The following is a 14,737-nucleotide window of genomic DNA, read 5'->3' on the forward strand; positions in this document are numbered from 1 at the left end:
TCAATCTGACAACGGGAAGGTGCTTAAATTTCAATTTCTAATTTTGATCCAAATAAATTCCGTACAGGTCGAACTAAATAAAACCGTTTAAAAACTATTTAAGTTTAATGGGTTCTTATTAAACGAGTCAAGTTTGAAATTCTCGCACCTTTATGCTAAAATTGGGCTATAAAACAACAATAAGGTATATAACAGATCACTGTATATATGATCCTTATTCGATAACGATATATATAGATTAATATCATACGTGAATACGGCATTAATATATATATAAAATTCTAAAAACGTTAATATTTATGGTTTTACACACAAGAAAATAGAACTAATAAGGAGAGTTCTATTTCTTCTTATCAGTCGATGGATGCACACTGCAAGATATAGATCTTTCTCAAAGACCGCTACGATGCCTGGTCCTGCGCTGCTCGTGTTCAGCGGTTTCACGACCTTATTTATGTCGTCGGTCCTCTTAGTAAGGGGCTTACTTATGCCGAATCTACCACCAGCTTGTAGCCGGTAACCTTTGTTCCCAACGGCCGTCGGTTGGCTCGGTGTGTCTGCCATTTCAGATGACCAATTGTTCAAGCTACGTCTGTGATCGTACTTCTTCTGCGGATCTCGTCATTTCTGATTCGACGATAGCCCTCTCCATTACTCTCTGAGAGGGATAAGTAAACTACAAAAAATCTTTTTTTATTTATTAAGATTTAAGTTTATTTATAGCTAAGATAGAACGTTCCACGTGTCACCTAGCAATCTATAAATTATTAGAGGTTTTATTTGTGTAGAAAAAAAAACAAATCAGTGTCACACGCTTTGGAACGATTGGCAGTAACCAACGTCCAACGTATTTGACAATGATGGGCGACGACAACCTTCGCCTATCGTTCCTGAAACCAAAAATGAAATAAATGCACATGTAAATGAACTTATCAAATAAGAGTAGAATATAAGACAAGTCTAGCAATGTATTAAAAAGTTCAAATCCAAACAAATCTGTGATATCAAAAAATAAAAATAAAGATTGGAAAATAAAAATGTAAATGTAATGAAAGCAAGAAGGAATGAAAGAACAAAAATTGCAAGATATTGTGAAGGATAAAAGGAAAGAATAAAAGATATTGAGAAGTATGAAAGTGAGTATCGAATAAAGATAAAACTCTGAAAAAATTATGTGTAAATAAAGTCCCCGTCCCAAGCTAGATAGGGGGTACGAGAGGCTCCCAATCCCAGCTGACGCTGACATAGAAGCTTTTCCAACGGGTACGCATATGCGGGATATGCATCCTTCCTCATTAAGGAGGCGATACATGAGTAGGTATGTATGATTGCATGTATGCGTGTAATTGAAAATCAAAAATCAAAAAAATATTTATTAACTGCATTTTAAAATAGCGATAAATCACTATTTTAAGAACATTTTCAGAGGTTCTAATTTAGTGTAATTACGCCTTTATGTAAGACACTACTTGCTTGCTAGTCATTGTGAACACGGCTTTCTAGCGATGACAACTAATTTGTTTCTTGACGATAATAATATACAGTTAGTTTTTATTATGGCTCTTTATGTTTGTGGTTTTGTCGTAGTATTGTAGGTATTGAGTAAGACGTAATATATATAACGGGGTGAAAGATTCCACTTTAAGTCATAAAAAGTATATCGACCGTGACAGGACTCGAACCTGCAATCTTCGGATCCGAAGTCCGACGCCTTATCCATTAGGCCACACGGTCTACGAGATATTTATCTTAAATTTGTACATAGATTTGTAAAGGAGCTTTCGCTTTTGTATTATTTAAAAAAAATCTTAAAAAACTAATATAATATACGTCCATAATATCTATCAAGTTATTATTTTAAACGTCTATTTCGGGACATTTAGTATACGTATGTAAATTTCAATCGGTTTTTCTGTAAAATATGTGGACAGAAACGATATTACTTTCCGGTACCCCTAATATTTGTGTATATATGTGTGATTTTTGTTGGTGTTTGTTGTATAAAAAGATTTTCAAACTTTTTTTTCACATTTCCACTGAATGCTATGTACTCGATTGTCTGTTATAATATTTTTTATTACCTGTTTCATCAACGTATAATACTAATTTGAAAACGTTAAACTTTTAGAACATTTTTCCTTTGAAACTCATAATGAAAGTCGGTTTGGTAGCTTCTAACATAAAAGTCTCACTTGGCTCTCGTAAACATAAGCGACTTTTATTAATACTCTACCTGCCTTAGAAAATTTTCATTTTCTTTATATTTCCCCTTCAATTTTTTTCGTACACTTGACTCGAATTGGATATTAAAATTTGTTTTACTTAGACTGTTTAGTGTTTACTGTGTATGTCGATATCGACATTTAAATTTTTCTTTTTTATTTATTTTATCATAGAGACCTCTGGTCCGTTGTTCTGCAAAGAACTCCACAGATGTTCAAGATCTTTATTTTGAAATATTGAAAATATTGTTGACCATGTAAGGCTGTTATATCATCTATCTCAGGGCATCGAATTCACAAACTTTGTTCATCCCGAATCAAACCTGCGACCTATTATCGCCAGTCTTAGTTCTCTACTGCTGGACTTCCACTACTCATTATTTATTTCAGAGCTCTCAAATGAATTCAAACGTACACTAGTGTTTAACTGTATAAAAATAATAATAATTTTGTCTGTCGGGATAGAAAGACTTGATTAAATTGGTTTTGGACTTTGAAATACATAATGCTGTTTGATACCGCGTTGCAAAACTTTTATCTTTCTAATAAGAATCGTTTCTTGTACAGTTTCATTTATTTTGGACGCTTAAATTTGGGTTTATAATATGGAAATGTTCCGTTTTTAATTTGTTCTGTTAAGTATCCTTGTCGCAAGCTTATAGGCAAAAAAAAATCTTCAACAATCTATGTAACTGTTCACTCTTGTAAATAAGCACCAATTTGATAAAATTTATCTAGTCTATCATGTATATATATATAGACCTATATATATATACCTATGCCTTGCAGTGGCATCCATCGGCTAAAAAATTTTTTTTCTAATAAACATCGTGCTATATTGGTAGATATTATTATTAAATAATTGACCGCCTACTTCATTAAGGTTAGGTTATGTGGATATATTTATTCTAAATTATTATATTTATTAAAATTATAATAAATAATATAATTAACAAATGTAAAATGAATAAAACCATCGACCGTGACAGGACTCGAACCTGCAATCTTCGGATCCGAAGTCCGACGCCTTATCCATTAGGCCACACGGTCTATATACGTATTATCGAAAAATAAGCTCTAGTCCATGAAAGCTTCTAACAAATTTAAAAAAATAACATAACATAACACATGCTGTAAGTAAATGATTTCAACGGCTCGTGTGCGATTATTTTCAAACTTTGATAAGCTCACTCGTAGGTTAAAAGCTCTTAGGGCGGTTTGAAAATTATAGACTTCGACTTTTAATTAATTCCGAAATAAAAATTTTAGCATGAAAATGTTTTACAACCTATAAGTATATTTTCAGAAGGGTTTTGGTAAAATGCGTTATAAAAAATAAAAGCTTATAGCATATAAGCATATTTATTTAAAAAATAATACATCAATTGTGTTGGTTAGTTAATAAAGATTTTTTTGTTTTAACATACTTGAATGATACGTACTAGCTGACTCGACAAATATTGTATTGTCTTAGATATGAGAACTCAGTGGAATGTTTTGTGGTGTGAAAAGCGATCTCGTCGTAGCTCTCCCAAATGTTTTATTAAGACGTAAGTAAGTTATATTAATGTTATATGTTATAATGCATCATTAAGACTGCTACTAAAGACACGATTAATGAAAGCTCTGACGCCGTCAAAGAACGAACCACCAAAACCGACAGATGCATGACCAGGATCACTGTAACAAAAGTGCACGGATGAGAATAAGATTTTCCAGTGTTACAATTGTGTACCAGAGCGTGACAGATGATTACGCTCAGATCTTCTTCGCAATCTTTGTGGATCTCTTTTCTCATTTGATATCAAGTCACCGTAGTTGCACGAAGTAGTAGTATGCAAGCACATCAAGCAAGCTGGGTCCGAAAGTTTCTTGAGTGGCAACCACCACCTGGTAGACGAAGACCGACATAGCCAAGGTCGCGATCATTGACATCCAAAAGATGGATAGTGTTATTAAAACTGCCACTAAACCTAAAAAAATGCTCTTACTCTGGTAAAACCGGGCTACATGGCGACACATAGCTATAGCAACGTGGGCACCAGAATTGATAGGGGCTTGACCACTACCACCCTAAGTAAGAAAAGGACTAATATATAGTTACTTCCGCTATGTAGCAGTAGTCGTGCAATGACTTACTTACTTATCTATCTTTATATGCTATGATTAATTTAACAGAAATTGCTAGTATTTTGTTTTATTTTAATTTAAATAGATGTTTTTTACTTTTTTTTCTTTTTTATTAAGGTTTAGATATAAGCAGGCTTTTTTATATTTAATTTTGTACTATACAAAACTAATGTAATGTTATTATTTAAATAATTATATTGAGTTTTGCTGATGGCGTGGCTATTTAAAATTAATAAATAAATTACGGTGGGCTATTTATTTGAATTATAGACAGTAAAAACATTGGAAAAAGTATAGTAATTTTCATTAGTAGGCGATCGAGTATCGATGCGTGATCTGAATTGAAGAAATCCTGACTAATACATTGAGGTTCGCCGTGATTTCAGTATTGCATTGCGGTAGAACGTGATAGGATTTAAATTGTTCGACAGATTTACAATTTGCAAGCGTACATCGCCTACATACATTTATTATCTGTGGTATATTTTATACTTATTAGTGTGGACATGTGAAATATTGCAACATTACTAAAAATTACTACAGTTCGATCTTCTCAAAATCATAGATAGCAAACTAAACAAAAAGGCATAGGTCTCACCCAAAGATATATATATATATATATATATATATATATATATATATATAGGGATATAGTATAATCCCTACACTTGGCAGACGGGTTGTCGATCGCAGTAAAGTATTATGTTGCGCAAAACATGCTGATGTCCATCCAATTGAAAGTTATTATGTTGGCGGTGGCAACCCTACATATTTAAAACACAAAGTGTGAATTATAGGATTGTATCCTAGAAATCGAACTCGCGACCTATGATCGCAAGTTTCAATCCCCTACCTCTAAGCTACTGGAAGGCATAGGTTTTAAAAGATATCTATGGGCAGATATACCATAAGACTTGATGTAAAGTACAGTATTTTTAGTGATACAAAAGTATGGATAAGATTTTTTCTGCAACTATATTAAGGTAATTGTATAGGTAGCTACAAAACAATCTTTGTATAATTTTATTTTGATAATTTCTCAGTTCAGAGCGCGATTGGAATTTAGCTTTAAGTTGAATAATGCCATTATAGAAGAGTTTGATCTTATTCTATTTTCAAATAAACTAGGCTTTTGTCGAATTTCCCTTGTTACGTATGACAAATGTGGTTATTTTAACTGATCTTATGTGGATTATAACCTGAATAAATTAATATGGTATTTGGTATCTTGAAAGTGTTCCGCGAAGTTTTGTTTTATTTGGGTATAAATAAATGGCGCATGGCGCATGGTTGAGACAGCGAAAAGACACCTAAAGGTATGGATATTTATCATCACGAGATAACCGAAGACTATCAAGACTTTTTTACTGATTGAAACGGGAACTAAAATCGAAAAGTGATTTTAAGATGCCTTCCATTTATAAAAATAAATGTCAAAATGACATGATGATTAGTTAATAGTTTTAATTTCGAATTTCAAAATTAGAATTCTAATTTTATTTTTAAATTGGCTTATGGCGCTGCTTTCCACAGAGGCGTTTACAGTTTGATGTTAAATACACTGTAGCGAGACACGAGGGGTAACTTGTCAAAAAGAAACTCGCAGGACAACATAGTAAAGATAGGACCCCTCGTGCTTCTGTGAACTGGGCGTGGACTACTGTCCCGCATTCTGAGGACTCCAAGTCTACTCCGAATGCCGATTAGGCATAAAGGTTGGCGGGGACTCTATGGCGTCGCTAATCAACGACGAAGAAACAAAACCAACATTCCTAAAAATGTGCAGAATTATTGCAAAAAATGCGATAAAAATAAATAAGAGTTAAGACTTAAAATTAAAATTGTTAAAAGAAATAAAACAATATTGTAAAAATGTAAATCTAGAATAGTCAGAGTGAAAAATAGGAAAAAAACGAGAGTTGTAATAGTTAAGGTATAAGGAGAAGAAAGAATGGTAGAATGAAAGGAAAATAGATGAAAGGAAAAGGTAGAAGAATTTTAGAGAAAAAGAAAATAAAAGAATGAAAGATCATAGGAGAAACGATAGAAGAGCACGAAAATAAAATTATTAATTGAAACACTTATTAAAAGAAAATAAAAGTCCTTACCTCGTTAATATGATAGGAGATACGAGGAAAAAATACACAAAGAAACTTGCCAATTATTACTGGTTTAAGTACACGCTAATAAGTGATGAATACAACAATTAATTATGCTATGTTACAAGGTACCGTATTTGAGAGAGAATGCGCGTGGACACGGGATCTAAGTCTCTACTTTCATTTACCTTAGCCTGCGCTTTGGTAGGAGCTATCGTCACCTGGTCTGGTCATCGTAATCTCTTCAGACGTGGAATGCTGGTGGGTTTCCGCGTATACACGCTCATGTCCACGCCTCCCCCAAAAACGCCATAAGAAGCTTTCTTGTGTTGTGAGCTTCCAGCATCTTCTTGCGACTTCCCATCTTTATTATGTTTTCGCCCCACCTGGTGGGGGACCATCGTTAGCATGAGCGATGTGGCACGCCTACTGCCACTTTAGACGGGCGATTCTTCGAGTTACATCAGCGGATTTAGTTCTTTTTAAACCTTAATATTAACCTTTTCCACTCGAATGTCGAGTGTCACTCGACACTGATTTCGTCCACAAGCTCCACTGTCGAGTGATACTCGACATGGTGTAATACTTCTTTTTGCAGAAAATTTTAAAACAGGAAAGATTTTTGTTACTAAAATGTTTGAATCACGAATGAATAAAACATATTCTAGAATCGCAAGATACTATAATTCAATTAAACTTTATGGATGCTACATAACAGCCTTGTAGTGGAAAGGGTTAACAATGCGTCTACTATCATAAACAGATTAAAACTGTTGCACGAAATAAAACATTATTTTTATTACAATTAAATTTAATTATAAAATGCGAGTCGTAAATATATAAAATGCAAAACGTTGTACAAATTATTCATAATAACAATGTTGCAACAATAACTCGCCAATTCATCTGGGGATACGTTTGTGGTGGACATTTAAAGTTTTTAATGAGCCGCTGTACAACGTCAGCAATCATGTTTATATCGCAAAAAGCAAATGCAACAAATAGTTAAATATTATATTATGATTGCATATTATTATTTCTCTTCTAATAATTTAATTCTTATTAATTATCTGTGCAAATAAATAAAATTGGAATGTCTATATGTAATTTTAAAATAACCGTTTTTTAATACACCCATATGAACATATATACGCTACATATATCAAAGTGACATTTTATGAAAATTTATGTCTGTCGGTGTGTTCCGGTAAATCTCAGAAATAACTGGACCGATTTTGACAGGACTTATACTGGGAGATAGCTGATGTAATAAGAAGTTGAACTTGAACTAAAAAAAAACTAAACTAAATATTTTTATTATTAAAATCCAGCCGGATGAAGTCGTGGGCAAAGGTAGTATAATCAATTAAAAATAATCGATATGTTAAATAAATAATTTACTCTGTGTTTTTTTTTCACCTGTAATCGATCATTAATTTATGTCAGCTGATAGACGCCCACTGTAGGGCATAGCCCCCCCCCCCCATAATCGCTACAATGACCGGTCGTGCGCTGCTCGCATCCAGAAACTTCTAGCAACCTTAATTGTCCACCTAGGACCCTGGGGTACCCACGCCGAGTCTACTGGCTCGTGGTCGAGACACGAGAACCTTTCAACCATCAGTCGCAGGAGCGACGTAGCCAAAGACGGTCTTCTGTTATTGTGGACCAAGTATACAATATATATTATTTGACGAAAAAATTAGATCGCGACTAGAGCTGAACTAATTTAAATGCAAATCCCACCGCCCCGAATCCGCACTACAGCAACTGAATTTTTAAAACCATTTTTATTTTATTTCATTTCCAATATTCGTATTGTAAATATTGAATATTGAAATATAAGCTTAGTAGATATTGAAACTTACCCGCTACCTTATTTCGTTGGTACGATATAGTGCAGGCCAATATTCGAAATTTGAAATTTTTCGCGTGCTACAAAAAATATCATATTCAAAAGGTACGCAAAAAGGTTTGAAATAAAGCACAAAATATAAATATTTAAAATTAAAATTGATAACAATTTTTTTAAAAAATAAAAAGCTATATGAAAATGAAAAGTGTACTCGGTTACATTTATCGCGAGCTACGAGTAATCCTTCAAAGAGACGCAAATATATTAATTTAATTTTTAAGAGACTGTCTCTTGAAGTTGAAAGTAAGAATCAAGGGCAGTGAACAGAAGGTAATTGCAGATATTTTTATTTACAGAAACCCTATATTTATACTTTACCTGAAATTGCATTAATAAATGCTAAAACTAACTTTATTTAAATAACCAATCACATCCCTACATTTTACAACCAATCACAAGTGTAGTCTGTCTGAAGCGACGGAAGATATGTGCGACAGAGACAGTTATATAATTACGAACTCCTTGATCTATAGCGCGCAGTAATCTATACAGCCATTGTCGATACGAGTTTATCTGATTTTATTAAGGATATTTACGAAAGAGATTGAGTAAGAGAGTAAATGAAGGATTTATCACCACCATGGTGTTGTCCATATTCTTATATGCTGCTGAGACTTGGAGTTTAAGAAAAATGAACTGATTTTATGTCAACGTATTTGACATGTAGTGCTGGAGGCGAATTTTACAAATTTCGTGGACTGTTGGGACCAATGCATTGAAACTTGATGAAACTCGCAAAACACAAAAGGAGAAAAGACGGCGTATAGTTTTAAAGTTCTTTGATCATTGGAAAAATGGATGGACTTCGAACACGTGGCCGTTGCCATGCGTTGAACTCATCAGGTCTATATGAACGATGGAATATAGACAAAGTAAAGTATTAGAGATGAAAACGAAAATAAAAACAAATTTTAAAAAAATTCTATAAAGCAAATAAATAACCTGTCTCTATCATTCGTGAACCAGAGGCCTCAAAAACTGAGCCATTAAAAAAAAAAGTTATTTAGGACACGGATTGACAAGTGTGCCCACAAGGCGCAACTCATACGAAGCGTAACGTTTTTTTATTGCCTCCGATTTGATCTCTCGTTCTTTCGTACCATGGTAAAGCAGGGACTATTTATACAATTAATAATTTCCACTCAATATTATTATTGTCATACTCTTCTCTTATACTTCTTAAATACCTTCCCTTCATTTCAAATTTTTTTCTTTACAATATTCTGAATTTATTGACGCGCGAATGTAGAATTATTGAAGTAGTTTTATTTATCATGCCTTTTACCGCGTAATGGCAGAGTATTTTAATCTAAGTATTTAATCTATTTTATTATTGATATTCCCGCGATCTTTCCTTGAACTTTTATAATTTTTCTAATTATAGATGATGACCTCCATTAATATATTAGGCTCTCCTAAAAACACATTAATTTACTTTCTCTATTATCTTAATTCTATATCTACCACTTATTCTATTTATCACTATTATACTAGGTCTAATTGGTGTAAATTCTTTTTTTGTTAATATTATATTACTATTTTAGATTAGCTTTTATTTCTAATGGTGATATTCTCGCAAATTGATAAATATTTATATGATTTTGACAATATATGCATAACTTAAAAATATGATCGTTTGGGACTGACATTTGGTTTACACACGACAGCCATTTTCCATGCGTGTTTTACATAATTAGAAATTTCACTGCAGAGTAATAATATATATTACATTACACCGTACAAGATTCCACTAGAATAAATTATATGCGTTCCATACCTACACTGCATATTTGTGACTTCACAAATTCTTGAAGTATAATTACTATCTCAGAGTGAACTGCGCAGAATTAATATACGTGAAATTATATAACTTTGCACAGATGTTACTTGTTACTCTCTTGTAACTTTATAGTATTATTATATATGTATATATAGTAATCATAACTGCTAAAGTAACATAATGTCAATTGTATGACATATACAAACATGATTATTTGTACATAACGCGTTATACGAAATTATCCATACACCTAATTATCCTAAAACACGAAACTATCTTCCGTGTTAGGGTATGTATTATATGTATTGCAATTTATATTAACAAGTATCATTACTACATTGGAAATTCGCCAATTCTAATAAACGTGGAATGCGCTTGGGACGTGAATGATGTTTCAAGTAAATGGCAATTTAATTTGAAGTTCTCTTTACGTACTATATAGACACGCTTAGACTTAAGCAGAGATATTAACAAAATTTAATGTTATTAGAACTTAGTAAGATGCATGTTTTTTTTAAATGACGTTCTATTTGAGACCATAATTCTAAAAAGAAAAAAACATTACATACATTTGAGTTGAAATTGCGTTTAATAACTATCAGAATTTTTTGTAAATTATCAATATTTGACTTTTATTATAGTCTTTAGATGTAATTATGTAAATACATAGAATTATTATTTACATTGTGTCTATCAAAATGTAAAAGAACATGAAGCGTAACCTACCTGGCAACACTAGCATTCTTTAAACCACAAACGACGTAATAATAAGGAAAAAAAATCATATTCAGTATAATCGAAGACTATAACGTATTATTATGTATTTTACCTTATTATAACTTTAAATAATAATGTTATATTTTATAAAAAATACTATAATAATTTAATTACGTTTTTTAGCACAGTGGTAAATTAAAAGAAAATTAATATCAATCAATATGTACGAATCAATAAACAATGGTGGTGTGGAAAGGCCCATCATTAGGTGGATTGACATATCTAGGTCTCCGAAAGTCGCTGGAAGCGGGCGGCGCAAGACCAGGTCATCAAAATATAGTTATAAATAAATTCAATAACAGGCAAGCAAATTATTTAAATATTATCTTGCAGTTTTATTTGTCTAGAATTGATGCCGTAAAATGTGATATTTAACTATTTGTTATATCTACAACTAGTGATGCGTATTTCTTCCGCCAAAGAAGGATAAGTATTCAAAAGTTTTTTTCTGTAAGATAAACAGTATGTCACTTATCTAAGTTTAAATTATTTTAATGAAAACGAATTCACACTATTTATTTTTCCTTTTATTTTCTGTATTGTTAGATAAAGATATCGATTAATAATCGAAACACATTATTGATATCAAGGAGTGTCTATAAAAATATTAATACCTCATAAGTTAAAATGGCGTGACATGTGGATACATAAATATTAATAAAAATTATGATGAATTTATTAGAAAAAAAAACTTTATTTGTCTCGTGACCTCGAGTTGTCTAGCCGTTTAAGTACTGTGTTTCAGAATGATGTTTATTTGTATTAGCAGAATCCATCGTGTTATCTAAATTATATATTTTCATTAAATATATTGCAGATTGTAACGTTTGATGTACAATATAGTGCTTTGTATACATAATTGAAAATTAACCTTCACAAGAAAGCAAAAAAATTAATGATTACTTAAATGTCCAAGATTTTTTTGCTTTTGAAAAGTAGGTAAATCATTTATAGTTTTAATTGTATTGCTAGCGTAAAATTTATTAACAAAAATCTAAGTTTAACAGAATTCACCAAGTGTTATCTATAAATTTTAAATTGAACTTCGGCTTTTCTTTCAGCAAATCCCTTTTCAATAGGCTGGAAACAAAAAGGGAAACCGTGTTGTTGGCATTTTGCCAACGATGGCAAAAGCTAAAAGGAAACGTTAGAATATCGTAACCTTTACACGTGTGTGATTAATCTTGTTCAATTATTTTTTTAAAACTTTATATTCCAAATTCACAAAGAGTGCTTACTGGCTGATAATAAAGTGTTTTCTTAATAACGCAATATCATACAGGGTTATATAATACGAAATCCTATTTTTTATTTTTAGCTTTTGAGTGCAATATAAAAAGTCTTCATTTTTCTAAATTTTTCAGTTTCAATCTTAAATATTCTATGCAATTTATTTTAGATTTGTAGCACATTCTTTGATTTTTACAACATTATGCTAGCAATAATTTAGGCGTATTTGTCAGGTTGACAGTTCGAGTGCGCGTGTGTTTGCGTTTTTACTATATTTATATTAGTATTGTTCAATTCAATTTAAATAACAATATGATTACTGCAATTTTGTTTTCAATTGGTGCATTGGGTACGATATACTATTTAATAGGGTTGTACAATGAGTTATACTGGAAGAAACGAGGAGTGAAATTTTACGCAAAGAACAGGGTCTTCGGCCCAGCCGGCGTGTTTATGATGTCGAATAGGCCTATGTTCGATATATTTGATGAAATTTACAACATGTATCCCGAGGAGCCAGCCATCGGAGTCGGTTCGCTTGTAACTCCTGCGCTTTTCGTTAAAGATCCAAGTAATGTGCAACATGTATTACAGTTAGATTTCAATTCATTTAACCATAGAGGATTTGATATAAATGAAGGCGATAATCTAGCAGATAATATTCTATTTATGAATGGTAATAGATGGAAATTAATGCGTCAAAGCATGACTCCATTGTTTTCATCTAGCAAGATAAAAAATATGTTTTATATTATGGATCGGAGTGCTCAAGATTTTGTCGCATACCTTAACGAGAGACCAGAGAAGTTGAAAGATAACGTGTTTAATACACTTAGCACATTTTGCTGTGCTGCTATAAGTGCCGCTGTTTTTGGTATTGGTACTGAATCCATTTTTGATTCACCTTTTCTTGATATGGCTCATGATGCCATGAAATCTACATTCAAAAGCAACCTGAACTTTGCTATTGCTTCACTAAATTCAACCCTATTTAAATTCTTAAAAATAAAGCTTTTTAAAGACCATGAGAAGTTCTTTGTAACTGCTGTCAAACAAATAATAAATCAAAGATCTGTAGAAAATGTCAAGAAACATGATTTTGGTGATATTTGCATGACATTAAAAAACAATGGTGCAATGATAGATAAAGACACTGGTACTGAAATACAACCAACTGATGAATTATTAGCAGCGCAGGCATTTTTCTTCTTTGTTGCTGGAGTTGAACCTAGTGCTACAGCAATGTATTCTCTTCTAGTTGAACTCGGACGGAATCCTGAAGTGTTGGAGAAAGTTCATGAAGAAATTGATTCTACCTTTCAAAAGCATAATAATAAAATTACTTATGATAATCTCTCAGGATTGGAATATTTAGATATGGCTTACAATGAGTCAATGAGAATGTACCCGCCTATTGGATTCCTAACAAGAGGATGTGTTCGTGACACAGTACTACCAGTTGGTAACATAAAAGTAAATGCAGGCACTAGAATATTTACACCAATATTTGCTATACATCATGATTCAAAATTTTTCCCAGAGCCTGAAGTTTTTAAACCTGAGAGATTCTCACCCGAGAACCGCAGCCGTATCTCAGATTTTTACATGCCGTTTGGTAAAGGTGGTCGACTTTGTATAGGCAATAGATTTGCTACATTACAAGTGAAGGCTGGACTTGTTCATTTGTTACGTCACTTCACTGTGAAGACACACATACATGAAGGTGGAATTAAGTACAGCAAGCAACAAATGCAAGTTAGAGCAAGTAATCTTACCATTGAATTGATCCCCCGGAATATTATGCAAAAATAATCATAAGTTTCCAATTTAAGGACTATATTGAATACTTTACACAACATATCTATCTATCATCGTCATAAAACTACAACAACTGTTATGTTAATTGGTCTTACATGTCAATGTTTCGCCTAGCGAGAAGTCCTCTCACTCCGGGTCTCCAAGCTTGTGATCGCCATTAGAGAACTTTTCGACTGTCTGTTGTGAGCAATGTGTACTGCCCGCTGTCACTTCTGACAAACAGTTCTTCAGTCTTTATCACTATAATATACACGAATATTTAAATCTCAACAAAATAATTGTGATAATCAGTTTAGGCATTCATTTTCTAAAATAAATTTAGAAACATATATTAAACAAATTTATTGAGACCTAGTAATATGTTGTATGTTTTTGGTTTAACTTACATGTACTTAAAAGATATACCTCCTATGTTACCTACCTCTGATATATCTGCAGTATACGTTATTTACCTCATTGAAAACTTCGTAAATAGTCATAAAGTATTGTTAGTTATCTAAACATTAATCTGCTGTATGATTTAAAAAAAATAACTAGCACTTGTAACATGTCCTGACATGTATTATACGTATGTGATGTATAATGTAGGTAGGTTTGAAATATATGTATTAATGATACAATTTCAAATAAACAAGATTGTGATTAAAGTAACATTAAGTGTAAATTGTGATAAAACATAAAATTATAAATTTTTTTTAAATGTATATATATATACACATTTAAATATATATATATATATATATTTATTTATTTATATATATATGTA

At 32.0% G+C, this 14,737-nt stretch overlaps 1 protein-coding gene and 2 non-coding genes across 3 annotated transcripts; 1 reads left to right on the forward strand and 2 right to left on the reverse strand.

The window, feature by feature from the left end:
- Positions 1–1,661: 1,661 nt before the first annotated feature.
- TRNAR-UCG (transfer RNA arginine (anticodon UCG)) lies at positions 1,662–1,734 on the reverse strand. The gene has a single exon. It is a non-coding gene; the product is annotated as a tRNA-Arg (tRNA).
- Positions 1,735–3,199: 1,465 nt separating this feature from the next.
- Positions 3,200–3,272, reverse strand: TRNAR-UCG (transfer RNA arginine (anticodon UCG)). The gene has a single exon. It is a non-coding gene; the product is annotated as a tRNA-Arg (tRNA).
- A 9,127-nt stretch (positions 3,273–12,399) lies between these two features.
- Positions 12,400–14,429, forward strand: LOC137929776 (cytochrome P450 6B5-like). Its single transcript, XM_068772882.1, has one exon. It carries the CDS (start codon positions 12,466–12,468, stop codon positions 13,963–13,965), a length of 1,500 nt encoding a protein of 499 aa, XP_068628983.1. The 5' UTR covers positions 12,400–12,465; the 3' UTR covers positions 13,966–14,429.
- The last annotated feature ends 308 nt before the right edge of the window (positions 14,430–14,737 follow it).

The sequence above is a fragment of the Battus philenor genome, unplaced genomic scaffold, assembly GCF_028537555.1.
Source record: "Battus philenor isolate CCGP_79_NKW_IND1 unplaced genomic scaffold, ilBatPhil1.0.hap1 SCAF_5, whole genome shotgun sequence".
Classification (NCBI taxonomy): domain Eukaryota; kingdom Metazoa; phylum Arthropoda; class Insecta; order Lepidoptera; family Papilionidae; genus Battus; species Battus philenor.

What these genes read in the sequence shown, in the direction of transcription:
- LOC137929776 (XM_068772882.1), top strand. Translation starts at nt 12,466, where the DNA reads ATGATTACTGCAATTTTGTTTTCAATTGGTGCATTGGGTACGATATAC.